The 27319-nt window shown below is 39.7% G+C and overlaps 1 protein-coding gene across 6 annotated transcripts; it reads right to left on the bottom strand.

The window, feature by feature from the left end:
• Positions 1 to 1578: 1578 nt before the first annotated feature.
• On the bottom strand, positions 1579 to 25691 carry LOC122881396 (rap guanine nucleotide exchange factor 5-like). Of its 6 annotated transcripts, none has more exons than XM_044207532.1 (19): positions 25673 to 25691; positions 21631 to 21756; positions 17208 to 17347; positions 16425 to 16525; positions 12333 to 12411; positions 11912 to 12056; positions 11717 to 11814; positions 8800 to 8830; positions 8497 to 8575; positions 7217 to 7366; positions 6396 to 6493; positions 5935 to 6057; positions 5624 to 5802; positions 5261 to 5351; positions 5108 to 5158; positions 4722 to 4809; positions 4498 to 4562; positions 4333 to 4387; positions 1579 to 3925 (listed from the first exon to the last, which is right to left on the bottom strand). In XM_044207532.1, the coding sequence occupies exons 2-19, from the start codon at positions 21745 to 21747 to the stop codon at positions 3807 to 3809; spliced, it is 1809 nt and encodes a 602-aa protein (XP_044063467.1). In that variant the 5' UTR covers positions 21748 to 21756; positions 25673 to 25691; the 3' UTR covers positions 1579 to 3806. The 6 variants fall into 6 exon arrangements, with proteins under 6 accessions (XP_044063467.1, XP_044063468.1, XP_044063466.1 ...); XM_044207533.1 differs by lacking the exon at positions 25673 to 25691 and adding an exon at positions 25178 to 25196; XM_044207531.1 differs by lacking the exon at positions 25673 to 25691 and adding an exon at positions 21960 to 22102.
• Between the last annotated feature and the right edge of the window lie 1628 nt (positions 25692 to 27319).

Below are 27319 nucleotides of genomic sequence, written 5' to 3' on the forward strand. Positions count from 1 at the left end.
TTTATTTTTTGGATAGAAATCAGCACTCTTATCTTTTCAAATGAGATTTTCTCCAACGCTAATAACTATTGTGTTGCTCTTTATTTCTGCCTGCAGCCAAAGTGGCTGCAGACAGACAAGTGGAGGATAGAGGATTGATTCTGTGTATTGTATTGCATGGGGGAAATGAAGAACCAGTCTTCCTGTAGTTTCCCTTCATCTGCCCTCTCTTCCTCTCATTAGCACGACACAGCAGCTAGCCAGTCATTTGGTGACAGGGAAATAATACAGTGCTGGCAGTGTTTGGGAGGAAATGGCAGGGTTTGGAGCCCAGCGCAGCAGGGGTCGTGCCACAGATAGTCATGTTAAAGGCCAAGCAGGACACCTGGTTAAAGTCAGCAAGGGCATCTGGGTCACACCTCCATCTCACAGTGCCCAAGAAAGACATTGTGTACTGATGCTTTTGTTATCCAAAAAAATTAACAAAGATCCCACATTTTTAGCATTTGTAAATCACTGATTATGATGAAGAAGCAGGTTCTTTCAAGTGAAATACTGTGTACTGACAGCACAGGTCTCCAGCTGCTATATATTAATATACAGGATAAGACCCTAGCCTAGTTTCCTGCAATACGATACATTAATATATATAAAATATGCTCAAAATCTGCGTACAATTTTAGAATAACGTGCCAGATTAACCCACTAGGGGGCCCAGTGGCAAAAATGAGCTGTGGGCCCCTATGGACCAACCAGCCCATTTTCCCCATTCTATGTATTGTGTATGAGTGATTTGTTTGAGGTAACTTGAGTAAGCATAAAATTATTTAGTAAAATATGTCACGTAAGCATAGTGGTGCATACAGTATTAACAAATAAATGTTCAATTAACTAAATAACCACAAACTAATTGCTGTACAGTGCCCTGGAGCCTTTGGGCCCCTTGAGGGTATGGGGCCCTCGGGGTATTTGCCTGCTTTGCCCAGTTGGTAATCCAGCCTTGTAGATTGTTCTGATCATTTCTTTAATGAAATACTGTATTTTTAAACTAACTATTGTAACTGTGATGTCTCCAGTTTTTAAGAACTGAACTGTACAGTACCCTTTTGCAGCCACAGAGAGGCAGCGAAGCCTCACTGGAGACCCTTCTTTTTTTACTGAATCACTGTTGTTTGTAGTTTCCTAAATACACTTTTTATCATGACCCTACTATGAGTCATGTCTGTTTGAACGGCAACACATGATAAGTTAGTGACAATACAATGTAGTAAGTTGTGTCTTCATATTTTGTTCATATGAAATTACAAACAACATAGTATGAATTATATGTACTAAATGTAATTCATCTGAGATAGTTCATCTTGTATGTTTTTTTATGCTCTTTTGGGCACTTTTCCTTTCAGCAGTTTTACATTGACACTATAGTAAATGCATTAGTAATGGCTAGTATAAGTCTTTAATCAATGACTATAGTCTGTAATGCTATAACTATAACCTGGGTTAACCAGAGCGTTGTTGGTGTAAGAGATAGAAAGTACCATTTGCCCGATTGAATCAATTTTGAATGTCAACACATCTTTTACAGAAACCAAGTCAGAATGATGAAAAATCTTTTATTGCATGCACAGTTGACACTGGTGGTCAGTCAATGGGTTGCCATATCATGCAGACCAGCCAAATCAGTGCGTACAAAAAACAAAACATGAAATCAAACTGAATATCTACAGAACAAATAAATAATTCTGAAATAAATAAATACCCTTATCCAGAATTTCAACATATATATATGTATATATATACACAGTATAAACATAATCAACTGCACATTTTTGATAATACAAATGAAATTCAAAATAACATAGATACTGCTAAAGCATGTTCTCTCCATGTTCACTGCAGGCTTTAAAATCCAAAATATACAAATAAAATTTCGAGAATATAATGCAAAATTCCATCTATAACACTTCACAATGCCTACTTAAAATGGCCTACCCTTAGAGCAAAAGTGAGAATTTTCATTCGACCAATTTAGAGAATAAATACTGTATCTTCTATGATGATGAAGTTGTATAGAGTAGTGTTACTATACACTACATAAGCAAATGGCTTCTATATTTCTTCCTCTTCTCTACTGTTTTTTTTTGTCCAGAAGGTGCTTTTGTACTTGATTTTCCTATTGCTGTTTACTCATAGGAGCAGTTCACCCAAAAACACAATAAAACTTATTTTTCGTCTACAACATCTATCCATACATTTACTGAGGATAAGAGTGATCAGCTGTAGCTCAGTAATGGAGTAGCATTTGGTTTAACTAGAAAGCAGTTCTCAGTGAAACTGTTCAGAAGAAGGGTTATCGTCAGTTGTTGTGAGTCACCATGTAATTGTTTTTGGAAAGACATGTTGTTGCCAAGTTTTTTAAATGCCCATTTCTGGTACTCTGAGTACCGGTAAGCTAAAGCCAATATCTCCAAACCTCAACAAATCAAACCAAAACTATCTGGATGGCTGATCCTCTGATATGAGGAAAAATACTGTATTGTGTTTTAAACTGGACTGAAGATGTATCAGAATGGGTCTGCTGCTTCATTTAACTGATTGTCCACAGCTCAACTAGATGGAGATCCTTACACCACTGCGTTTTTTAAAAGATGAGCAATTAGCATTCATTTGAATGGGCATTTATATGGCACTAACTAATACGTTTAATAACTCACACAGGACACAACTTTTCAGACACACCAAAGAAATACAGTACACTGTTTATTCTTTTCTAATTTCCTGCTCTAATACCATATGAATTGTGTAAAGCCTCATCTAATACACTACACTTTATGGTTATTAAACAACATTTCAACAACAGATCATTTTCACTATTTCTGTCATCTTGATTCAGTTTAGCAAGACATCAGCTTGTTGTGCACACACTGTACTGATTTATTAATGACTTATCTTCTATCAGAGAAAACATTGATCTTGATCGTGGTGCACTCTGAGAAAACAAAAGTGTGTGTGCAGTAAAGGACTGAAATACTCTTTGGTTATATCTGATGAAACAACCTTCTGCTGCCAGATCTATACACTGTCTGAAAATACAAAAAAATGTATGATGAGTTAATCTGTATCTTATGATCTCAGTCACTTTGTGATGTGTTGAAAGCTCCACAAAAGGCTAGTAAGGGGACCTCTGAGTTAGGATTTTTCACACATACTACTCCCAAGGTCAAGAATGAACTTCCATGATCAACACTTTGTTTGTTTGCACATTTGCTTTCTGTAGCTTTTTATTAAAGGTGGAAGCACTTCACCTGCAGGCTGCTGATTTTCCACAAAGGGGAGCTGTTGGGTCATTGTCAGAAGAGCTCTACACCTGCCAACCTCTGCCATCTGTAGGAAAGGAAAGTAATAGCAGCAGCAGCAGGTTTGCATCCACAGATCTAGTTACCATTTTTAACATCTTCAGCTCTAACCAGCTGCTGGTGTTGGTTTTTCTTGCCAACAGGCAGCACAAGTTGGAGTGGAACTGCTGGCACTGACGCTCAGCTGATGATGTTGGCGGGGCCTGCTTTTAGGTGTTTTGGATCAGTGACACTGTTGTGGATCTTTGCAAACATTTATGCACTTGACCTAAGATGTGTCTTTTGCTGCTTATTCCCATCCCTGGTGAGAGTTTTCCTGATTGAGCGGCTCCCCCCTGTGGTCGACCAGGATCATGCAGCGTCCTCTGATTGCTGACTGAGTCCTGAGAGATAGATGAGACAGCGATGGATTGTTACTTGGCAATCCGACAGTCTGGCTGACGCAGGGGGAAGTGCAGTAAGAGCCGCTCTCTAAGCACGAGGCTCCAGTCTGTGTGACAGTTCAAACAGAGTCTGCTGATTGTCGATGATATGAAGGTAATCAATGTAGGCTCGCACTTCTGAGCTGCTCTTCTGGGTGATGCAATTGCCTGGATGGAGAGGAAATGTGACGTTATTGATGGTTAAAAAAAAAAAACATCATACCGAACGCTGTAAAAACGCCATTAAAACCAACTTGTGCCACAATGAGGCATTTTTGTGATTTTTCCACTTAGCAGAGATGTTGTGGAGGGTAAACCCAGCCAAAATTATTTTTATGTCAAAAAGTGAAATGATCGTGGACATCACAGTAAGTAGTATCAACCTGACTTAAACTATATGGAGATTGTGTATTAAGTGATTTTGTCCACAGATTTGGTTATTTACCTTCCAAAGACTGACACTTTATTCACTTTTTATACCATTACATCATTGATAACAAGTAGACCAGAATTACAAAGAAAACAAAGCATTGGTAATCTCACACCATAAAATGAGGAATGATCTGAATACTGACCCATGTGATCTGTCTGACACTGCCGGATGAGCCGCACTGTGTCTGCTATCATGTGCTGAAAATAAAGATGGCTTCATTAAACTTGACATTTCAAAATTCAGCACTGCTGTATGTTTTCTGTGCAGAAGCTATAAAGCTGAAGCTATAAAGGGTTTGTGAACTCACCAGCTTTTCAAAATTGACCAGGTTATCATGAAAAGTCTTGTTGCCTTCGTGAATGAACGTAATATCTAAAACAGATAAACATTTTGTTAGTATTCACCAACAGGTATTTGAGGTAAAATGTTTGTATCTACATGTCAAATATGCCTGATAGAAATAAGTCACAGCGCTCTCCTCCTAGAGTTAGACAGTTGTGGGGTACTGAAGTGACAGACTAATGAGCACACCTTTCAATAGCAGAGGAAGAAAAGGGATCTTTGGCGCCTTCATCTTCTTGAAGGAGTCCCTGTAGGCCTTGTGGTTCAGTGAGGGATCCTGTGAAGACATTTTCAAAATAAATGAGTCTAATCCTCTGGGGGTGACTGTGTGCCTGTGCATACATGCTTTGTTAGAGCTGAATTATGGCAGCATTAGAGACTAATGATCATCTAGAACACCTGAAGTTTCGTCTGATGTTTCCAAATTAAAAACATCTGTTTGTTTCACCTCGTACACACTGAAGCACGCGTTTGTATTCCCTGTTACAGTGGATTAATGTCGTCGTTTTTTTTTTCATTTCAAACCAGACATATATAGTGTATTGTATACACCGAGTGCAATGAATTACACTTACTGTAAGTGTCTCCAGCTCTGAAAACAGCCTTTTGAATTTACCAGGAATTTTCTGCAGAGACAATAACAGGATGTTATACATGAATATATATTTCAGCTATAAAGGTGACACAGATGAAAAAGAATTTCTGTAAGAAAAAAAGGACATCCTTACCTCCCATGTCTGACTGAGGCGGCTAACAGCTGCAGTGTTCAGGCCCATTATAATGGCAAAGAAACAGCTGAGGTTCCTCTGTGCTCTACAGCTATAAAAGATCAATGGAGTATACAATTCAGTTACTTCCAGGGGAACAGCTCGTTAGCAGAAAAGCAGATGCAGTTTATTAATTTGCCACTGGAGGGGGCAGCATCCCCATGCAAATCTAAACATTGCACCCTAAAGATTTGGGGTTGAAATGCTGTAGTGTTGGCCAACAGTGTGAGAAGCCAGTGTATGTATGTGATCACAAACAATACATACTACAATACAACAATACTCTAATTAAAAATGCAGAAGGATGTGAGTAAAGCTACTAACTGGGCAGCAATCTTGATGAACTTCTTGATGAGTTGGACCCTCTTGCAGAGCGTCGGGCACAGCAGCACCTCAGTCATCACCCACAGCTGGACTTCATTGCAGCGCTGCAGCAGCAGTTCTAACGCCACAGTGTGGCCTCTGCTACTGTGGCGGCTGAAGGTGAAATAGACGAGCTCTTGCTGAAATAAGAACAACGTATACTCATGAGTCGAGCAGAGCAGGGCACGTCATGTCTGATGTCCTTTAGGCCTACAGGGAATGTATTTTAGAGGCAACAAATTATGCATAAGTATTCAAGTTGTGGGACGAACCTCGTGTATTGAGTCGAAGATGGTCCAGTCAAAGTTGGTGAGAGCAACAGCCACGTCCCATGTGTTTAAACTGAGCAAGCGAGCCGCCCTCTGTTGCAGCTCTGAGTTGTCTGTGAGTGGGTTCTGAAGAGGGAAAACAAAAGAAAAACAGTGTGTCTGTGTGTTTTTTGCAGTTTTTCATACCACCTGAAAGGTTGATACAAACACTCAAAGACATTTTTTGGCAGAAGTTATTTCGTGTCAGTAGATTTTGATAAATTGTACTCGGAATGGAGTTTTGAAGCCACTAACATAACCTCAACAATGCATATGTATGTACTGCGTTATAGATTGTTTTATTCATTGCTTCTGAGCTGATGTGTGATTGTATATGTATGAACTAACAGAGGACACTATTTTGACACTACAGTACATGTACAGTATGTTTAAGTTGAAGTGACATATTGCAGTGATATTCTTACCAGGACTTCACCCAGGTCCTTCCTGCAGACATGCAGCCTTCCCACTGGCCGTAACGAATCGGAGAAGACTCTGTCCTGAGGCTGCAGGAGGAGCCTTCCTGCAGGGGAGAAAACATATCACAAACAGCAGAATACCATTAAAAATCTGTCAGGCAGCATGTAAGCAGCTATCAGTAGCAAGAGATAAGCCTCGCTGTGCCAGGCTCCACTCTGAGGTAGCCAATCACTTCAGTCACTGATAATAGATACTGACTTTATATTACTGGACTGTAAATGCTTCTACCTTTTAGCTGTTGTCACTGGGGAGATATCTGGGTCAGTTCTGTTGATTACAATCTCACACATCAACTCAATATAGGAAAAAAACTTCAAGTATGAAATATTGTGAGAAAGTAAAACGCTATATGATGAGTTTTTCACGGGAAATATTTACTTTCAATTTCTACTAGTGTTATTGTTGACTCCAACAGGATAGCTTATAACTTACAACACTTCAGAATCACCTATTCTGATTTATTATGGTCTGAATCGCACACTGGTGTTTAGTTATAGTGTTGAACAGGAATTCTTTTTGTTCATACTGAGAATAAATATTAAAAACAATGTTGGTATGATTTTGCGTATGTTTCTCAAGCCACCATGATTTACAAACACGCTTGTTCATTTTTTTTTTACATCATCAAAGGTGCAATAGACTACAGGTGTGACTTCTCACTTTCTGTTCAGACTACCACTAGAGTGAGAGTAAGTTCATATGGCGCTGTAATGACTGTAGTCGTGGTTGATATGTACTGTAGCTGGTTAGTTAGAACGGTATTTACCTCCAGGGTAAGTGACAGCCACTAGTATCAGTTCCCCCAGTGGGACATCCATCCTTTCTGCTAGTGCCTGCAGCAGTTCCTGGGCCACTACACTAGCATGGGCCCTCATACTTAGGTAAGAGTCCATGGTGATATACACATGACACAGCACTATAACAGAGAGAAAGTTTCAGTAAGGTACAATATAAAATACACAGTGCTTACATGAAGTGCAGCTTTGCCCATGGCCGTATTAACCTGTTAGGGGGCCTCAGAGCAAACATTTGCTGCTGGGTCCCTATTGACCATATATCCCTACCCAAATCCCCCTGTGCATAGTGTATGTACCCTGTCACCTCCAAGTTCCCAGTGCACACAGCAGACTATGCATAATAGCTTCATTATGTAACCAGAGACAAACCATTAATCAGATGCTGCAGTACTCAGTGGCATCAGGTTTTCTAAATAATAAAGCTCTTGAAACTAGATTATGACACAGGGCCACAAAACTAGCTAATAATGTGGAAATCGCCTTAGAGATATTGTATTTTATTGGTGCAAATTCCATAGGAAATTTTCATCTAATCAAATTATTATAAAAAATGTCCCTGCCTGCTTTGCTGATAATCAGTGGAGTGCAATGGAGGGCAAAGTTTATGCAGGTTTTCTTTCCACAGACACAGACTACGGCAGGTTATCTAACCATTTAGAACACCTTCAACCAGAAAGAAACCAATTAATTAAATCACCTGCTGCAGCAGGAAGGAAAGGATATAACAGGACTGCCCTTTATTGATAAGGTGACCTTGAGCAAAGCAACTGACCCTCAGTCAGTGATCACTTAGTGATCAACTGTAGAGGACTGTGTAGTGTGGAAATACTAGGATAGACCAAGCATACTCAATAGATTTCTCTTGATGAAGGTAAAGGGTCAGTGGAGACAATTTCTTTGATTGAAAGTAGTTCAAATGAAAACTTCTAAGTGAGGACTGTGGATTATCCAGTAGCAGAAACCTCTAACACAGGCATCTCAAAACCTCAGCAGATAAAATCAAGACTATCTGCAAGGCTAGACAGCACAAGAGGTAACTGTTTTTTTTTTATGAGGGTGAATCTGCCTTTTAAAAGAAGCAAAAACTGATCCCAAGTCATGACTTAGGAATTTGCATTTCCAAACCTTCTCATTCATTCCCTAGAAAGATTCCCATTGTTCTACTGTTCAGACTAAATGTATCCTTTCAACAGCTTTGGAAACAACGTATGATGGGAGGAATGTGTAAACAGCATGTTTTACGACTTACCTTCCTTGGTCTCCCTCTGTGTGCTTCTGGACTGGAGCCCGTTCTCTTTCAGGCTAAATTGGTGGGAAAGTGCTTTGCTCTAAAAGGAGGGAAATGCGTGGATTTTAACACACACTTATATTGCCTGAGAACATTGAGCATTTCAGTTGAACTACAGAACAATGTCTTTAGCAGGAAATGTGAGGACAATAGCTCCAACACCCAAACTAGTATGTCGAAGCAGGCAGCCAGCTCTGTTTAATAAAAATTACTTTCTGTCTTAGTGTCATAAAAAAAATGCAAACACAAGATCTTTTCACTCACCCTTCTTTGAGGGGAATATTCATCCACCGTACTGGAAAAAGAAGAAAAAAAAATAAAGTGAAAACTATCATGTGCCTACACATGCACAAAAGAATAACTACTTTGTCCTAAAAAAACCTGATCTGGTGATTTTCCTTAGGCGGCAACTATGTCAAGTACAAAAACAACTTCAGCATCCACACAGTCTATAATCAAGGTAAAGTGAATGTACATATATACTCCTCTGCTGCTTTCAGTCCATCATTTAAGATCAGTGTCAAGGCGAGATTAGAGTGCTTCGTAGATTTTTATACCTTCCAATGTGATCCCTTCATTTAATCACCCTATTCTCATCAGTTAGGCCCTGCTAGCATGATGGATAGCCCCATGTCCATTATCATCCCTCAGCTTTTACTAGGTTCTGCATCACAATAGGCATGTTGGCACAAAGCCTGCCCTGAGGGATCCCCTCTCGCTGGCCAGCAGCAGTCCTGCTCTAATGAAAAACCTGATTCCCACTGTCACTTCAAAACACAGCTCGTGATATAATTCACTCTCTTACTCCTCAAAAAATCGAGCCACTGTGGGTGTCACTGTGCTCAGTGAATTATAATGCCACATGACGAGAGAGTGCAAAAGAACAAGTGGCGTCTGATTCCTAAGCTTTCAGATGCATATGATTTGAGTTTTCTTTTGCAGAAGGCCAGATGAAAGTTGATGGGAGCAAAGGACTAAATGAGGCTTCTTTCTATAAAAGATGACACCTTTTAGCTTTTTACTCTGTAGCAGATTGCCACAAAGCAGTCAACCTTGTCCTCCCCCGGGGTGAGCCTGATTGTGAAAAGCTCATAAATAGTAGAGTATGTCAGTTAGTAACACCCACACAAAATCCACTGCTTTAAAGGAGTGGGTTTTGTGGATCTCCCTCCCTGGATACAAACATGAATTTTGCAGGCCAGATAATGGCAGCGGAGTCAGGTTGAATTATCTGCACTGGTTTCTAATGGGTGGCAGGTTGGGGCATCCCCAGGGAGAAGATTTGATTGGAGGCTTTAGGTGAGGGAGGGGAAGGGGGACATGGGTGTGGCAATGTGTCTGGTGACTGGGGGTTGTTTACACCGTAATGTCAATGAGTAATGTGATGCTTATTTTCATTAAACCAAGAAATTGTAGCTAAGCAACAGTACCACTTTAACAACAACAAAACTGACCAATATTCAAAATGTTGATTACGAAAATCTGTTGACTGAATGTTATATATGCTGTATGTTTAATGCACATCATTATGCACACATACAGTACTTAATGTACAAGAATCTATTGTCTATACATAGATAGTTTTAAAAGCTGAGACCCTCTGATATAAAATATTGTCCTTGTCCAATTTTATGGTCAATCCATAACTTGAAAAACATTCCCTTCTCTTCCTGTGCTTAAGAATGATATATAGGAAAGAAAGAGTGCGCAGTTACAAACGGATTTAAAGACAAATTTGTTGCAGATAGAACTTGACAAGTTTGTTTAAAACTGGAAATAGGAGCCTGCTCTCATAAGTAGCATGTACTACAAAAGTTACTTTTACTGCATTCAATAATGAGTCTGGATCTGATATTAATTCCTCACTGAAGATGTGCACATGAAAAATCTGCTTAGTTTGTTTGTTTATCTGTTGACATAATGTATTGGTACAACATACCAGTGTTATATATATGTGCATCATTGGGTCTGTCTACATACTGTATATGTATATATTGCTTATATGTATGCATGCATATATATAAACAAGCTCGTGTCCATGTGAGTATATACGCATATACACGTGCATGTATGTATATTCTATGTCTATGTATACGTTTGTATATGCATGGGTAGATGTAATAAGCTACTGTAAGGCTTCAGCCTACACTTTTTTGGTCATTGCTAATATCTCTTTTTGACATCAATTCATTATTTTGTGGCTGTGTAAGCACTTGGGTATAATTCTGTTTTCAATTTTTATTATTTATTTTGAAGATTTACTGATCAAAAAAAAAAAAAAATAATAGAGAAAAACAACCCAAATACTAGGGAGCACTGAATCCAAGGGAACATCTACGACAACATCTTGCAAAGACAATTTGTGCCAAAATGTGTCAATTAAAAGTACCTGTGTTGCTACCTCTGCATAGCAGTGCACGGTAGCATCATTTAACTCAGAAAGTCCAGTGGTCATACATTTTATGAAGGTGTGGCAGTCTCTCTCAGTACAAAAGAATCTAATTTGGCAAAATTAATAGGATTTCTCTTCTTAATGGATTTATAAACAGCCATTAATATCAGTGTTACTTCGTTTAGATTGTTATGTTTTGTATTATGTCTGGATATATATTTTCATACTGTAAGTATGTTAGGGATGCATTCAATCTAACTTTTTCTCCCCCGATACAATGCCTCAAGTCAGTGTATCTGCTGATACTGAGTACTGATCCAATACCAGTAGTAGTAAACAAGTGGTGGAGCATTCTTTTTTCTCATGGCAAGTGACAAAGATTTCTGACAGCTTGTTATTAATTCTCAAAATTCCTGTATTTCCTCAATTTTGGCGATTCAAGATAAAAATCTCCGTGACCTTCATATTTCCATGCACAACACCCCAGAACACTGCAATTACTCTTCAATCTATGAATGGATTCATTGATGAGGCTACATAAAGCCACCAAGCAGAAAAGAAGCTCTTTCTTTGCATTCAGAGACCAGCTCGTGTTTCTGCTTTTTTTCAGACCTCTAACAGTCATTGTCATACTTGCTGTTGTAAACGCCCAGACTTCATATCAATAAGTACATCAGTTTTTTTTTACATTTTATAGATCTTTATGTATGTATGTATGTATGTATGTATGTATTGAATTAATAACTAATAACTTCTAATGCCAAAGTAAGTTATTATATGGTCACTCACTGTCTGCGATGCAGCTGGTACAGCTTCTGCAGTTCCCTCACATCTTTCTCCAGGGCTGGTTGCTCATAGAGATCATCCAACACGTGACGATACAAAGTCTGGAAGGAAATGTCCATTTTCATTTCTCCCATATTAAGTTATAAGTTCACCTCACACCCAGTTTCCACCCTTTTCCTTGTACATTATATTTCCTACCTTCATGAACAGTTTGACATGCTCATCTTCAGTCAGGAAATCTTTGCAGAGAGCCATCCACTGTGACACCAGGTGCAGGACTTTTCGCTTCCTCTCCAGAGCCTCCTTCCTGTCCTCTTTCCCTCTGTATCGCTTGGTACAATAGGTGGGATTCGGTTAAGGCTTCAGCACAGATGGAGAGCGAGATATATTTGCTAACATCAAATGCAGAATACAATGAAGCACGAATAAAGCCAGTGTGTGTGTGTGATGTTGATTTAAGGATATGCGGCGAGAGAGAATGTGGAGCAGCTTTGAGTTAATAAAGCAGTCGTGTTTTTGTATAAAACACCTATGTCTGCCGGTAGCATTCAAAAAGGGCGTTATTTTGCGTGAATATTTGTAATAATGTTCCAGTGAAAACCCCTGTGTTCAAGGATATTGTCCCAGCAGTGCTTGACATAAATCACTGGTTGACATGAACACTGGGTAGGTCAGCAGAAAGTCATCCAGAAGTGTATCTACAAAGAGAAACACATTACTGACAATGGACAAAGTAGTATTATAAATAGTTCAACTGCTACTAGTTCCATTGCTTTATAAAATATACAAGACAAGTAAAACAAGTTTTAAGTTTCTCTCTGTGCAGACCATCATATAAACCCTACATAACTGCCTCAATAGGTTTATACTATGTTACGGGAAGCTGGAGGGCAGGTACACCAGTGACCTTGACAACTGTATGATTAATGCTTGCTGAGCTGCACATACAGTAGGCCTGTACTTTTAATTGAGGTGGCTCGGAGACTTGGCTTCAGTTTTTCCTATCCCATCTTAATAATACCAGGAGAGCTCATTCTTTGCTGTCAAATATCAGTTAACAAGCACTAAGCAGAGACACTTCAGAGGCAAGCATACTGTGAGAGACCTTTGAATGGCACATTATTCTTCATGGTTAGTCTCAGATAATCACTTGTGCTGAAAACAGTGAGGATTTTTTTCAGTTGAAACAAGTTCAAACAAGCCTTTACTGGCTTCTTCTTCACACATTCACCATTGCAGGCTGTATCACTAAAGATAAGCCAATAATGTTAATGTGTCTCTCTGAACTCTGATGAAGTCTATGTTTTCATTGTGATTATCTTGAAAACAGAAAAGCAATCTGATATTGCTTAGCTATCATCCTAATGTGTTTACAGCATGTTCTGCCACTGTATCCTTGTGTGATTTCTTCCCAAGGTTACACATGGGTAAGTGTTTCTGTAAATGGATTAAATAAAAGCTGGTCAAATAGATCACCAGGTCACTTTGACTTGTCTCCATAACATGAAATGCATGTACAGTCTACACCATCATATCACTTATTTTTTACCTTGATAAACAAACACTAAATGTGACTCCTTTTATTTCATCAGTTCTTTTTAAAATAACATACAAAGTCCCTTTCTCACTGAATCTCTTATTAAAATGTAAGTAATTATTCGTAGAACATTATAACATGCTATAAAAGTGCATTTCAGAAATTGACATAAAAGCCACAAAATTTTTAAGGCATAAAGAGAAAGAGAAGGACAGTAACACCCAGACACGCTGCCACTAGCGAAAAGCTTTACAAATCCTATTAGGGCTAACCTCCTCTGTAAGTGTGCCTCACACCCAGAATTGTAAATTCTTCCCTTTAATTTCACACTGGCTTCCCAGGGCTTTTGTGTGCGTTCTGGTCCACAGGACTCCCTGACATCATTATGTTAATCCGTGCAGAGCAGCTGTGAATGCATCACTCACTGCTTATGAGCGGTTACACTCATACACATGTAGCTCCCATAAAGAATACAGTAACACACCTTAACACAAAGCCACAAAGAACAACACACAAAAGATTGTCCACCCAACCACATACTGTACTTTACCTACTCCCCTCCGCACACACACACACACATTCACCATGCACTACTCACTTACACTGCTGTGTATTTGTGTATTTTCTCCAAGCTATCTTAACTGAAGCACATTCTCATGAGTAACAGCTTACATACTGCTCCCAAAGCTGTACACTATGCAAGTTTTTTGAAGTTGGAAAACAGAATAAATATTTAATCTTACGACCTAAAGTCATATTCTCAAGTATTTCTTGGTAACACAGCAAAAAAGCGGGGAATGTCCTGCAGAGTAGAACTTAATCCAAACGATTTAGCAGAAGATATGTTTGTTTCACTGGCCCGAAAACATTTATGCATGAATTGTGCTGTGTAAATAAAGTTTAACAGTCTGTTGGGTTGATTTGTGACTCCTACACATCACACAATTTTTATTTAAAATTTTCAGTTATCATTAGTAGTTGGCCTGGATCAGAGAAGAGAATGTAGGATGTAGAAAAATCTAAAGTGTATTCTACTCTCATATTTAGTGCTCTATCACACTGGATTCTGCTTTCAGGCACTCAAACCAAAACAAATTTATTTTGGAAATGCAGAATAGATTCATTGATCTAGCTTGTCAATCAATCTACTGTGAAATCAATCAACCTGCCAATCCCTTTTGCATTCCAATAAGTACTTGTAAAATGGATCAATGCAGCCTTTGAAATAAGCATGTTAATGTGTCACAAATTGCCTCAGTAACCACCAGAAGCCATTCTCTTGGTGTAATTATTATGATAGTCTGTATTTAGAAATTTTAAATTTTATATCCACTTACTTTATGTGATGTTTCTTTCACTACAAATAAGCATCATCATCTCCCCACATGGTGCATCATTTAAAGAGCTGGAACATCCTCTCATTAAGAACACAAATGTTCCATTACATGTTTTTCCGAGCTGGCAGTGTGCAGCGTGAATCCGTGCAGAGCTGGAATCAATAGCTGCACTCAGAGATTGGGCACAGCAAAGAAGGCAACACTGAACACTTGAGAATGCTACCCACAATGCTAGCCCACAGAAGGAAATGCTAGCATATTGGAGATCTCCACACTATAGACTACTGCAGTGGTTCATGTTTGCGTGTCTGTGGTGCTTTCAGAAAAGTGCCATCTTTTGCAGAAAGACAGAAAGCTTCTCTGCATTCTTAATGTTGTGTACTGAGTATAAATGGATGCAAGTGTTACCATGACGAGATAAAATTGGCTTTCTAATGTGCTGTACTCAAACACAACATCAATAATCTGCTGCAATCATCAGTCATGTTGCTTTACAATCTCACTGAGCCATCCTTGAGAGAATGACCAAACACGGCAGCTTGTTGGACGCTCAAATAAATCTCTTTTTTAATGAAAAGATGGATCCCATGCTATCATACTACTAAGCATCACTGAGTGCAGATCAATTGCTGTTCAGGACTCAGTTCATTCCTTCTCCTCCTCAGGTCTCTGGCACTTTGACCCTGGGATATCACTCAGCATCGTGCTCCAGTCCATAGCTACCTGTGGAGGCTTAACTTACATACACCCATTGCAAGGTGAGCTAATGAAAGCGAATGATTCATCAACAACACACTGCCTACTGAGCCCATAGGATATCAACTAAAAGGTAAAGTACAGATGGGTTTACTGTGAATACACTAACTGAAGGAATGGAGGGATGTCTTACCCACTAGCTCGCTAATTTATCTTCATGTTTAACTTTACATCAATATTAAATACTCAATTATAGCAATAAAACATGCAATTCAACAAAAAAACACAACTCTCTTGTGCATGTAAAATGCACCATCTTGCAACTGCAGGCATGTCTCCTGAGAGGACATTTCATTCACTTACACATCAGAATGAGTAATGATCTGTGGTATGGGGTTAGCCTGCCTCAATCCCGATGACAGATCATCTGTGACCACCTCCATCTCCAGGGAAAAATCTGCATGTCCTTTTCTTCCCTCCTTGTTTCCCTTTTCCTCCACTATACAGTGTTTATCCTTTCTCTCTAGCATTCTTCCTCTGCTTGTCTAACTGTGCTACTGCTCTCAATCTTCATCTCTAAGTGAACCATCTTTGCTGCTCAAACAACAGAGTCTCCTCTGCTTTGGCAACAGTGTCAAATTATCATGTACCTGCTGGGATGAGAGGAAATGTGTTGATTTGTTGTTGCTGTGAGGCTGGACTGCATGTCACGCAGTCCGTTACAGTATCACTCAAAAGATAGGAGCAAGGTTTATCTCTGTCAAAGGCTTTTAAATGAACAGGCTCAAACTTACATTCTGGGAATGATAGCACATGATTAGCCCAGTAATAATACCCAGAGGGAGCTGCTGTCCCAGCTCCTCTGCGAGAGAGAGGGGTGGGGAGGGGAGAGAGTAAAAACAGAAAGTAAAGGGAGTTATTTCTCTCTTTCTCTTTCTATCTATCTCTCACATAAAAATATCAGTGGACCTACATATGCACGCCACCTTAATAATGCTAGACTCATAAAGCTGTTTAGGTACCATCCACTAACAAAATGTTTGCTCTCTAAAATACAAAAAATGTTTATTCACAAACAAAACCCAGTAAGTTCAAAGGGGATGAGAAAGGTGTTTCAGGACATTAAAGTATGCATGCTGACCTGACTCTTTGCCCTGTGTTGTCCCCGGGTCGTCGTCCAGTGTCAGGTCAATCAGCAAGTGCTCCAGGATCTTCTCCGGGGTCCCTGATACCACCATGTACCTGTCAGACACAACAGAGTCAGTGGACGAGTCCTCCTCGATAGAGGACAGAGAGCGGCTGCTGCTCCATTCCTCTTCTCCCTCTGTCCCCTCATCGTCTATGTAGCGAAAGTAGGGGACGTCAAAGGTGGGCATCGTCACCGGCTCTACCCGGCTGGTGCTGTCACTGCTGCTCTCCTCGGAGCCCTCCTCGTCATCATCGTCCTCCTGCTCCACCAAGGCAGCATGCAGCAGCCTGCCCTCCTCCTGCCGCAGGTTCGGGGGCTGTGGACAAGATCCCATCCTTCCAGAGTCCCTGTGCCCTCACACCGGCAACGTTGCCATGGTTACTGATGCATGCCCCCTTTGCCCATCCATCCATCCACCAGCAGCTGCTACAGCCCGGAGTCCACTGCTGTCTATCCCTCAAGCACACTGAGGTATGTTCACGGCTGAAAAAGCTCCTGAATGACTTGAATGGGAAGGCAGCCAACGGAGCTCTGCCTCACCATCCCATGCTGCTTACTTATATGTATTTAATGTAGTCATTTATGCGTGGGGAGTTGTGATGTAAGCATGCCTGAGTGAGTGTGTGATCCGGAGAGACAAGAGAGGGAGAATGATGAGGGAGAGAGTGCTGAGGGAGAGAAACAGATAGTGAGAGAGGGAGGGAATCTAGGAAGGAGGGGAGTGGAGGGGCTTACCTCCTGTTCCTCGCCTCCTCTCTCCCTCCTCCCCTCGCCGATGCAGAGGGGGCTGGCTGCTCTGACGACAGTCTCTGGAGAACCAGTACATCGTGGCCCCTCTCCCTCAGACACACGCGGACTGCCTCGTCACTCTGGGGCTGGAGAGAGAAAGAAGGAGGGTGTGTGTTATCACCAAGGAGATTCCTCTGAATTTTCTCCCACTCACACAAATCATTGCTGATTTCCATCATAATACTCTGTCAAAGCCAGCACTGTAAATGAAAGAGAATTTCCATATATCATTATTCAGTCCTTATCGGTGGAGCCCATTCAGGGATTAACATAAAGGACTCAAACAAATTTTAATTACTGATTTCTATGTAGAGCCTATTAAATTATGGTGGCTAGAGACAATCTATTTTCAAGCTATCATCTGGTTAAACTCTGCACACCAACAATGGTTTAGTGATTCAGAGTTTAGTTTAGGCTTCAACTCACATGTTAGGTCCTTGTCACCATGAGATGCTATGAATGATAAATTCATCCTCATGTTGCCTGTCATGCCTGTCTCCCACTCTCTCTGTTTCACTGTCTCTCTCTTAGTCACACAGTCACCCAATGTCACCCAATCACCATGTTATCAATCAAAGCCTCAGTGAAAGACAGTAAAAGTCCTCTAACCCACTCCTTAAACCTTCACCAGGCCAATAAAAAAGTCTCTTAATGAATCCCTCTCTAGATTTAGACTGTTAGAGTAGTCAGTTATAGGGCTAACAACTAACAATTAATTCCATTATCTATCAATTGTTTAGTCTACAAAATGTCATAAAATTCCCCTGAACAATTCCCTTTATCACAATTTACCAGATCCTAAGCCAACATTTTCAAATTGCTTGTTTTGTCCAACCAAAACCAAAGATATAATATTGTAATATAATATTTGGTGTTTTTACTTGATAAACAATTTAAATTATTCTTTCTGTAATTACTTACGGACCATAATACATTTCAGTCTTAATGATTAATTGATTATCAAAACTGTTGTCGAATCATTTTTGGTATGTTTGTTCCAGCATTATTAAAAGACAATATCAAACAAATATAATCATGATTGAGAAGCACATAGGCTACAACAACTTTGACTGCCATGGTAGGCTGATATTTAAAGCAGGAGTACCTATATTCAGGTTTCTAGCATACTATAGTTTGATGATGCTATACATAACCTGTCAGACTGGAAATTCAATGATTTTTTTCAATAAGAAGTATCTAAATTGAACTCTGACCTTTTTTAACCCTCCATTTTAAACAAAATGGCTTGTTTCAGCATCTCTGAAGTATAAAGATGGCTGGTAGCTGGATAACAGTGGAGGGTCTGGATCAGAGATATTAGACTTAATGAGGAATTCACTCTATAGTGCATGCACACGCATCATGCATCAGCTAACCCCCACTTCACCCCCCCCAGCCCTCAGTCAATGTAACACAAGCCTCTGTGCATGCAATTAGCCAGACAGACAGGCTGGAAGTGGTTGCAGTTTTCTGCCCTAATTGCCTTCCAGGGCCTTTCAGTTAAGCATGACTTCCTGGCACATCACAACATTTATCTGTGATCTGTGGACATACACAGACACACTATAGATACACAACACATACACAGATGAATGCATTAACACAACATGTAAACACACACATACAATATCTAATCAAGGACAAACAGAACTGTGTCCATCACTGGGTGGCCCACATTTTCAGCATTAACATTACACAGTCTGGCAGTCACATCTATAAACAGCAGAGATGTTTTTAAACCCTCAGAAAGAACCATTAATGGCAATGTTTGCTGGCAGTTCCTTCAGTGCTGTGATTCATAACTCTAAGCAAAGTTTAGATGTCTGTTAAAGTGACAACTTGTGAATGTATTTCTTCCTTATCTTAATACAAACACATAAACACACATGCATGCATGTACAAAAAATGCTTTCACATACTTAAGGGTGTTTCCTGTGTAATAACAGATGTGTTATCCTGTCACAGGACCTACAGCATGACGTAAGGTAGAACTAGAAAATTCCCAGAAAGGGAAGGCTGCTCTGATTAGCTTCCTGGTTCTTGGTGGTTCTATCTTTATCAAGACATGACTGCAGGCCACTACTCAGTGTGCACTGGGCTTTGTGGTTACCAGTGTCTCAATACAAAAACACAATCAGGCCTCTAGAGTGGATGCTTGCAATGAGTGCTGGAGCCGCACAGTTCCTATGCTAGGCTGGAGGTGACCTCGACTCACAGCTACCATTGAAGGGCTCCCAACATGGACACCATCAGCAGAAGAGTAAACACTACTTATCAGGCCTCTGCACAAAGCCATGTCCCACCAAATGGTTTACTGTTTCTTTCAGGGTTCCAGATGGCTGGAGGAACACTTTATGTCTGCATGTCTCTGTGCTGCTGCAGCAGGTCTGGCACGCATGGTATGGAACACTTAAAGGGACCTGGAAGGTGTCAGTCCTGACAGGGTGCAGATAGTCAGGTTGGACTAAATTCCTCTCAAGCAATAGTGTGGATCATACACACATCATACAGAATGGGAAGAAGAGGAAGATTAAGTGTTGTTTTCAAAGAATCCTTTGATGCAGATGCACTTCATTATCTCCAACAGTAATTAGCTGAAATTAATGCATTAAGCTCTGATAATATACTGAAAACAAGAGTATGTGCATGTTATGTAAAAACATAAGCTTTCTTATGCTTCATGTATTGGCAGAGAACAGTAGCTCTATGTTCTAATCAGATGTAGAGAGCACAAGCAACACATGATCATGCACAACCCTCTGATACCCCTGAATAAATGAAAACAGTGGTGAAGTAAAAGGACAACAAGGAATTTCCAAAGTCAAAACTGTAAACTATTACATTTAAACCTGACAGGTGTTCACAGCTAAATGAATTATGAATAGTTTTGGCTCTAAACTAGCAAAGGAAAAGACCTAGAAACATGCTTGGCTTCAAATTGAAGGAGATTGCATAACATTCATGATCTCCCTGTGCCAGAATCTCTCACACATTTTCACAGACGTGCAGCCTATTGTATATTAAGCATCCCTGTTTCCACCAGCTGGGATTTAACTGTTTTCTGAGCTCTTTGATGTCTGGGTTTAGATATTAAATGAGTCACATGTAATACAGTATGTGCATTGTACCATCATTGGATTACTTTAAACCATTCTATAATCTAGAAACACTGCTAGATAATCTCATAATCTTAGAAATCTTAATATTTCTAGATAATGCCTAGTATTAAATACAAAGTCAGCATATCTGGCCATTACCGCTGGGATTACATAAATGACACATACACATGTGCTATTGGCATGCTCAAACTTGTTTAAATTCACAATATGAGAAACTTTGCACAATGCGCGTTACTAAAACAACAAAGGTAAAACAGATCGCATTATGCAGCACTAACATTTGATCATACGCAGAGTGGCAGTGGCTCAGTGCAGGCGAAAGGTCATTATATTGAATAACAACACTGATAAGGAGATCTAGCCTTGTGTTTGCAGAAAAGGTCAGAGACCTGATGCACTGGAATCCACCCTAAAACCATACAATGTCTTGGCATGGTGGTCTGGCCACTTGCGTCAACTTTTCCTGCCATTGTTACTCAGTTCAGTACACAGATACAGCTGGCAGGAAGGGAGAAGCTGAGCCCACCATGAGGTCAGCCAACCAGACGTCTCCTACGCAGCCAACTGGCAGGTGATGTAATGTAAGTGCGCAGGTTGAACTGAACATACAGAACCTGTAGTTTTCAATAATGACACATGGTAGCGGTGGTGCTTTTGATGTAAAAATCCTCCTGAAACCTGAGGACGCTGACAGGGACTAACTGAATTCTAAATGTATGTTAAGTTTCTGTAAAAACACTGCAACTGTAAAAAAGACCTAGCCAATGTTTAATATAATGGATATAGTGCATTTATAATGTACATTTTTATGCATATTATTTTTAACACAATGCACTCTACATCTTCAGAGAAAGCAGATACATTATAGAACGTATGGAGCCCAATAAAAACAGACAACAAATTAACATTGGTTTGCAGGGAGTGCGAGAAACGATGCTTAGGCACAATGCTCACAAAACAGCAGCATAAAACACCACAGTATAGCCCAGAGTAAAATTGACTATCTAATGTACTCTAACTGAATATTCAAAGATAAAGTACGCTAAGTGAGTAGGGTTCATAATGAGATAAAGACAACTATCTGATAAGCACCTTGACTGATTTTTTCACTGTGGCAAGGCCAAAGATAGTTGTTTAGGGAAATGCATCAAAGAGTGCAGCATTTCACAACATAATGTTGTAAAAAAATTTATTATTATTTATATTTTAAATAAACTTATAAATATTATTATTGTTATTGTGTATCTCACCCCGCTTGTCCTCTCTGGGCTCTTGCTGTGGTTCTGCAGGAAGCGGCAGCCATCCTTGGCCAGTCTCTGGACCATCTCCAGTCTGGACAGGTCCTCCTTCTCATGCAGGATGCACATGTTCCCTTGCTGCAGCACAGGGGAGACGGAGAACATGTACCTCAGGCCACAGTCCCACGACATCGCCGGCTCACCAACTACTGGCTGTCCACCAGGCAAAACAGCAGGACTCCTGCCAGTGAACTCACACAACTGTGTAAGAGGAGGTGAGCAACTCAAAAATGAGTGTATGTATAGTGTGTGTTTCTGTGTGTGCTGTTCAGGTAAGTTACAGAGTGTTCTGTCACTGCAGCCAAAGTAAATCCCAGTTGCTGTATGCCTTGGTCAGCTCTGTAGCAGAGAGACACACGCAAAAATGCGACTTCATCAGTTGGACCCCAGGTATCTCTCTGTGCTTGGCTTTACTGAGAGCGAATGACAGATTCCCTCTCTCTGTCCTTCCCTTGCCTTTCACTACTGGGGAGGGGAGTGAGTTAGGAACACGACAGGTTCAGGAAACATCTGGTGAGCCAGACAGTCCCAAAAAGGAAGTTTCAAAATCTCCCGAAAGCAGGACATTCAAGACTGGGCAGGGTACATTACACTGGAAGGTCAAACACTTGTTAGGGTGGAGATGTATTACGTGTGTGTGGAGGTTTAAAGTCATTCAAGCACAAGCACCAAAAAGATACATAACTGTACTGTTTTCAGTCACAATGAATACAATACAGTAAATGAATGTCACCAACAAGCAGCCAAGTAAATTATCCACATATTCATCACACAATAATAAGATGGAGAGACAAGAGGGACCAGTTAATGCAGATGCATATGTCAATGTGCTATGTGGAGCATTTTGTGAAAGAGTATGTCTCCATTTGCCCACTGTTTGGAGGAGCAAGCAGAACGATAAGAACTGACAGGAACCTTTTAATAACAGGTAGTGTTGAAACCTTTAGTTGATTCATCTTTTTGTCTTTGGACATAAAATTAATCGATAACAATTTTGGCAATTGATTACTAGTGTAAATTGAATAATTAAATCTATGGCTTTTGGAATGTTGGTCAGACAAAACAATCAATCTGAAGAAAATTATGATGGGCTTTTTTTTTAATTACTTTTTTCTTACATTTTATAGATTAAACAATTTATAGATGTGGCTTAATCTATTGATTAATCTGTAATGAATACATTTCTTAATTAATCGATTAGATTTAAAATTTCCAAAAATTGTGACAATGTCCATCAACCCCAAGGCAATGATATCAAAATGCTTATTTGTTTGACCAAAACCCAAAGATTTTATCACATATGACAAAGAAAAGCAGTAAAACTTCACATTGTAAAGGCTGGAACCAAAGAACATTTTATGTTTTTGCTTGAAAAAAATGATTGATCGATTATCAAAATACTTTCTTACTAATTTCTTTTTTGTTGACCAACTAACTAAACTAAACTAAAATTCTTTAAGCTCTAGATCAATAAATTGTAAAAGTAATTGAAAGAATAACAACTATTAAAGTAAGCTACAGTGATCACTAGTGGTGCTGTAGAGCGAAGTTTTGTTGAGCTGTCCCCGTGCTGTTGTATGTCGTGGTCTACGGGCATAAAGTGTCTGTTTTTATTAAGATCACTGACTTGTCAGACACTTGCTAATTAAATGAAGCATGTCAGTTGCTTAGCATAGCTACAGAGAGACCATCGTAATCCTACATGTATTGACCAAGGTAAAGCAAGGACATTAATTCTTCCTATGAACACTTAATGCATTAGCATTATATCTTTTTCCCCTCCGTCAGCAGTGTGACGCTTGACTGGGTCCTTGCAAAGCCATTCAATTGTGCAGCTGTTCCAAACTGCTGAAACAGCAAACTGCAGAATGAGAAAAGGTCCCCATCTCTAGGTGGTGATGGTGGTGGTGGTTGTGTTTCTCTTTCATGTGAGGGTGAGACCCATCATTCCACAATGCTCTTTTGTTCTTTTGAAGTAACTGATTGGTGATGCCCATTGCCCTCATATACAATATGTCTTTAAACGTGGATATCAGCCTATTTCTGCATAATTTCAGTTAAATAATTTCATCCCTCAACTCTGTATTGGCACTTCATTATAGCTGAGGTCTCTATAGCGCTGAAAAAACATTCCCCATCATTTTCAACTTCAAGGATTTAATAAAATAAGCAAGTAGCCTACTCTTAAAATCATCCTCAGCTTATTGGTTATACAAAACTGACTTTCATTAATTGGGAAAATAAACAAATGTTACTACATCCTTGATTTTAACATTTTTAGATAGTAAACCTAGCCACTAGTTCCATATGTTACTGTCTTTTAGCAGTATGTTAGATACCATTTCACTACGGGAAGGAAACTAAGGACATTATTGGCCTTGAATATCTAAAAACAACTTTGTCTTTCTTCCTGCTCCTTCCTAGTGAACGTTCCTTAGTGAGACAAAGCCAGGAGGACAACTCTAGCTTTAATGTGCCACCACTGACCCAGTTTCTCAAGTAACTGAATTGCAAAGTGAGAATGCCTAAAGTCAGACTTGTTAGCGAGCTCTGTCTTTAACCAGGGGCTACCATGACAACCATGGGAGGTACACTGTTACTGTAGGCCAGCGGCACTGCAAAAGACTGAAAAAGTGATGAAACTCTGTTGAGCTTGTCACAGCATCCCCTTTCCAAAATAATACCCAGTCAAGTACAGAAATTCAACAGCTGCACAATCTCATAAAAAATAGATAGATGAAGATACTAAGCAACAGAAACAATGACATCACCACATAGTGTATGAATAATGAATGTAACCTATGTTTTCTGCATCAATACCTTACTGTATTTTTCAAGCACAAATCCAAATTACACACAAGAGAAATGTGATCCCTGATAGCATTCTTTCAGACATGGAGGCTAATTTTTGGGGATCATGGACAGTATGGAGTGCAGGCATGACTTCAAAGGGGCATTAAAGGACAACAGCAACAGCATGCTGTCTCCTAACCCTCTGTGTAAGAGCAAGATATCTGTTTTTCTGAAAGGTAGTAAGCCAAAACTTTTAATTTTTAACTTGGTTTCTATATAAGAAGAAGAACTGTCACTTCCGGCTACCATCTTTGTCCGAACCTGAACAAGAGCATTACAATTAGGCAGATGTTAAAAAAATCTTCTACCTTATAACCCACAGATTATTTTTTCCAGCATAGATAGATGACTGATCTGAGGAACCAGTTAATGTGTTAAAACCATTGGTGAGTTGTGTCAAACAACTTTTGTTTTCAGAGTTTGGCTTTTGAAAAAAATCATTAGCTCAATGACTCCTTTCGGAATGCTGTTTAGCTAGCGCTACGTGAGTACATAGCAGAAAACAGTGATACACATAAGCAACAAAACTGACATTGAAATGAAAAATATACTAAGAACCATATACAATATACTCCAGCTACAAACATACCGTCACCAATTAATGTGAGAAATAATATTTTGTGTATGGTTACGTTAGCTAACTTACTTTTTTTCTTGCTTTTAGTCCGTGAGTTTGGATTTGTATTTCTATTAGGCCTATGTGTTCTGTTTCTACAATAGGGTGGAGCCGTTGAGCACAGGTTAAATTTATATGGCTGTTGCTGCTTTTAAGATTTCGTCCATCATTGTAATGATATTCAAATAATGAAAGCCCCATTATCTTGCTAGACAGGTGGGTTCTACTTTGAAAATGTATGCTAGTTAAAAACAATGAAAGGCATAAATTGGGGCATGGTTGAAGCTAACGTGGTAGCTTGTTGGCTGATTAGGATTTACAGTAACGCTAGCTATAGTCAAAAACGTAACTAATCTTCAAGGCTTGAAGAAGAGTTAACATCACTGTGTCCGTGAAACATTTTATTTTACAGTGCACATGCATGAGGCTGGCACCGGGACCGTATCTATGCCCCCAGGGTAATATGGCACATGGGTCAAATGTTCAATGCATGTATCCCTGGGTCAATATGTTGAAGTCACTCACCTACAGTTTACAGCCTACTGATGTTATACTCCTTGAAACCTGCTCCCTCAAATTTGCGGGATAGACAGTTTTCTTGACTTTAGACATAGATATCTCCACAGTGGCTGAACGTATTTTTCTTCTCCCTTCGTTCTTTTGCAATTGAACTGCGATGATAGCAGCCCTTACCAGTCTCTTACAATGTTAGTTTATATCTAGAGACACACATGCTCATAAGACCCTGGGAACATAGGGAGGATTCCCTGCCACCTTGCTTTAGTGAAATTAACACTAGGTGTTATGTGTGAATGAGGTTTATTGCCTCTCAGCACACATTTTTATTCCCAACTCCAGAGCATTGCCCAAAAGCAAAAATCATTAAAATGCTGTAGGGCAATATCAGGGCAGCTTTATTTTCTGATGTATTTGTTGGATCAGCACATATATCTAATTGTATTTGATAATTTTGTATTTTTCTGCTATGAAAGTCTTTAAGTGGAATTTTGTTGATTTTCACTTTGGCTTTGGTTAAAATTATTTTCGTGACCTCCATAATTCATAAACAGGCAAAAGATGTTAGCAGATGCTAATGAAATAATTGAGCATGCTTTTCAGCTTAATGGGGTTCTTATGGGCTGCACTACACAAAACCTAGACTCCTGTAAAGTAGCACAGGGCAAAAGATAACAGGCTGTTGACCTGTACTGATCCATTTTCATGCTCGATATTTATCAAGTCTGCAGTGGTATATACTGCTTCCAGCAAAACAGCCTCCCACTCCAACAACAGCTCTTCCTGGCCAGTTGCCTTTACCAGCCTGCTCATGGCTTCTGTTCATTACTGAGGTAAATACACACTGCCAGTGATTGTGATGGAAGCATTATAACCTTAATTTACTGTAACTAAGTTAGGGCTGCAACGGTATAGGGATTCATAATGGTGGCAGACGCTGGTGGTCAGTATCAACATCATGGAATGGAAACAACTTATAAAAATATGAGAGGGTTCGAATAGCCATGCAAACTCAGATGTACAGTCCTGCTGACAGTCTGACACTATTCAGCACTTTTGGTAAACCAGTATATTCGAACTCCTTTTGACTTGCAATATTGCAGGGAGCAATCATTTTTTGGCTTCCTTCCTGTACATACTCACGTTATTTATTGATGTTCAATACAACTAGTGCATCTGATACTGAAGTGAACAGACATTGTGGATGAGAATATCTGGAGTGCAGGTGGATATCCACGTCCTTCGATTCTGGATGCTTTCCCTCTTTTGTGTTTCTATTATTCTGTCACCCTCATATGTCTTCCTCTGGATGTTACCAGTCACCATGTCACCAGTATCATAATCACTCTTGGATGGTGCTGGCAATTTATGGATAATCTGAGGATTAAGATACAGTGTAAAAATAGTGTGTCTATGTGTGTGTTGTTGTTGTCCATTTAATGTGACATTGACCTCTACTGGCCACAAAAAGCCATTACATTTGCATATGGCTACTGTATGCTCCCTGGCTATGAAATCTTTATGTCCTCAACATTTATATAATGTGCAACTGTTTTATATCTTCTCCCTAGCAATTGTCCTCTTCTTGCAGTCTCCCCTTTACACTAGGAGTATTTCTTCCAACAAACATGAAACCTTTGTGGGTGCTACAGCTTG

Source organism: Siniperca chuatsi, linkage group LG9 (assembly GCF_020085105.1).
Source record: "Siniperca chuatsi isolate FFG_IHB_CAS linkage group LG9, ASM2008510v1, whole genome shotgun sequence".
In the NCBI taxonomy this organism is placed as follows: domain Eukaryota; kingdom Metazoa; phylum Chordata; class Actinopteri; order Centrarchiformes; family Sinipercidae; genus Siniperca; species Siniperca chuatsi.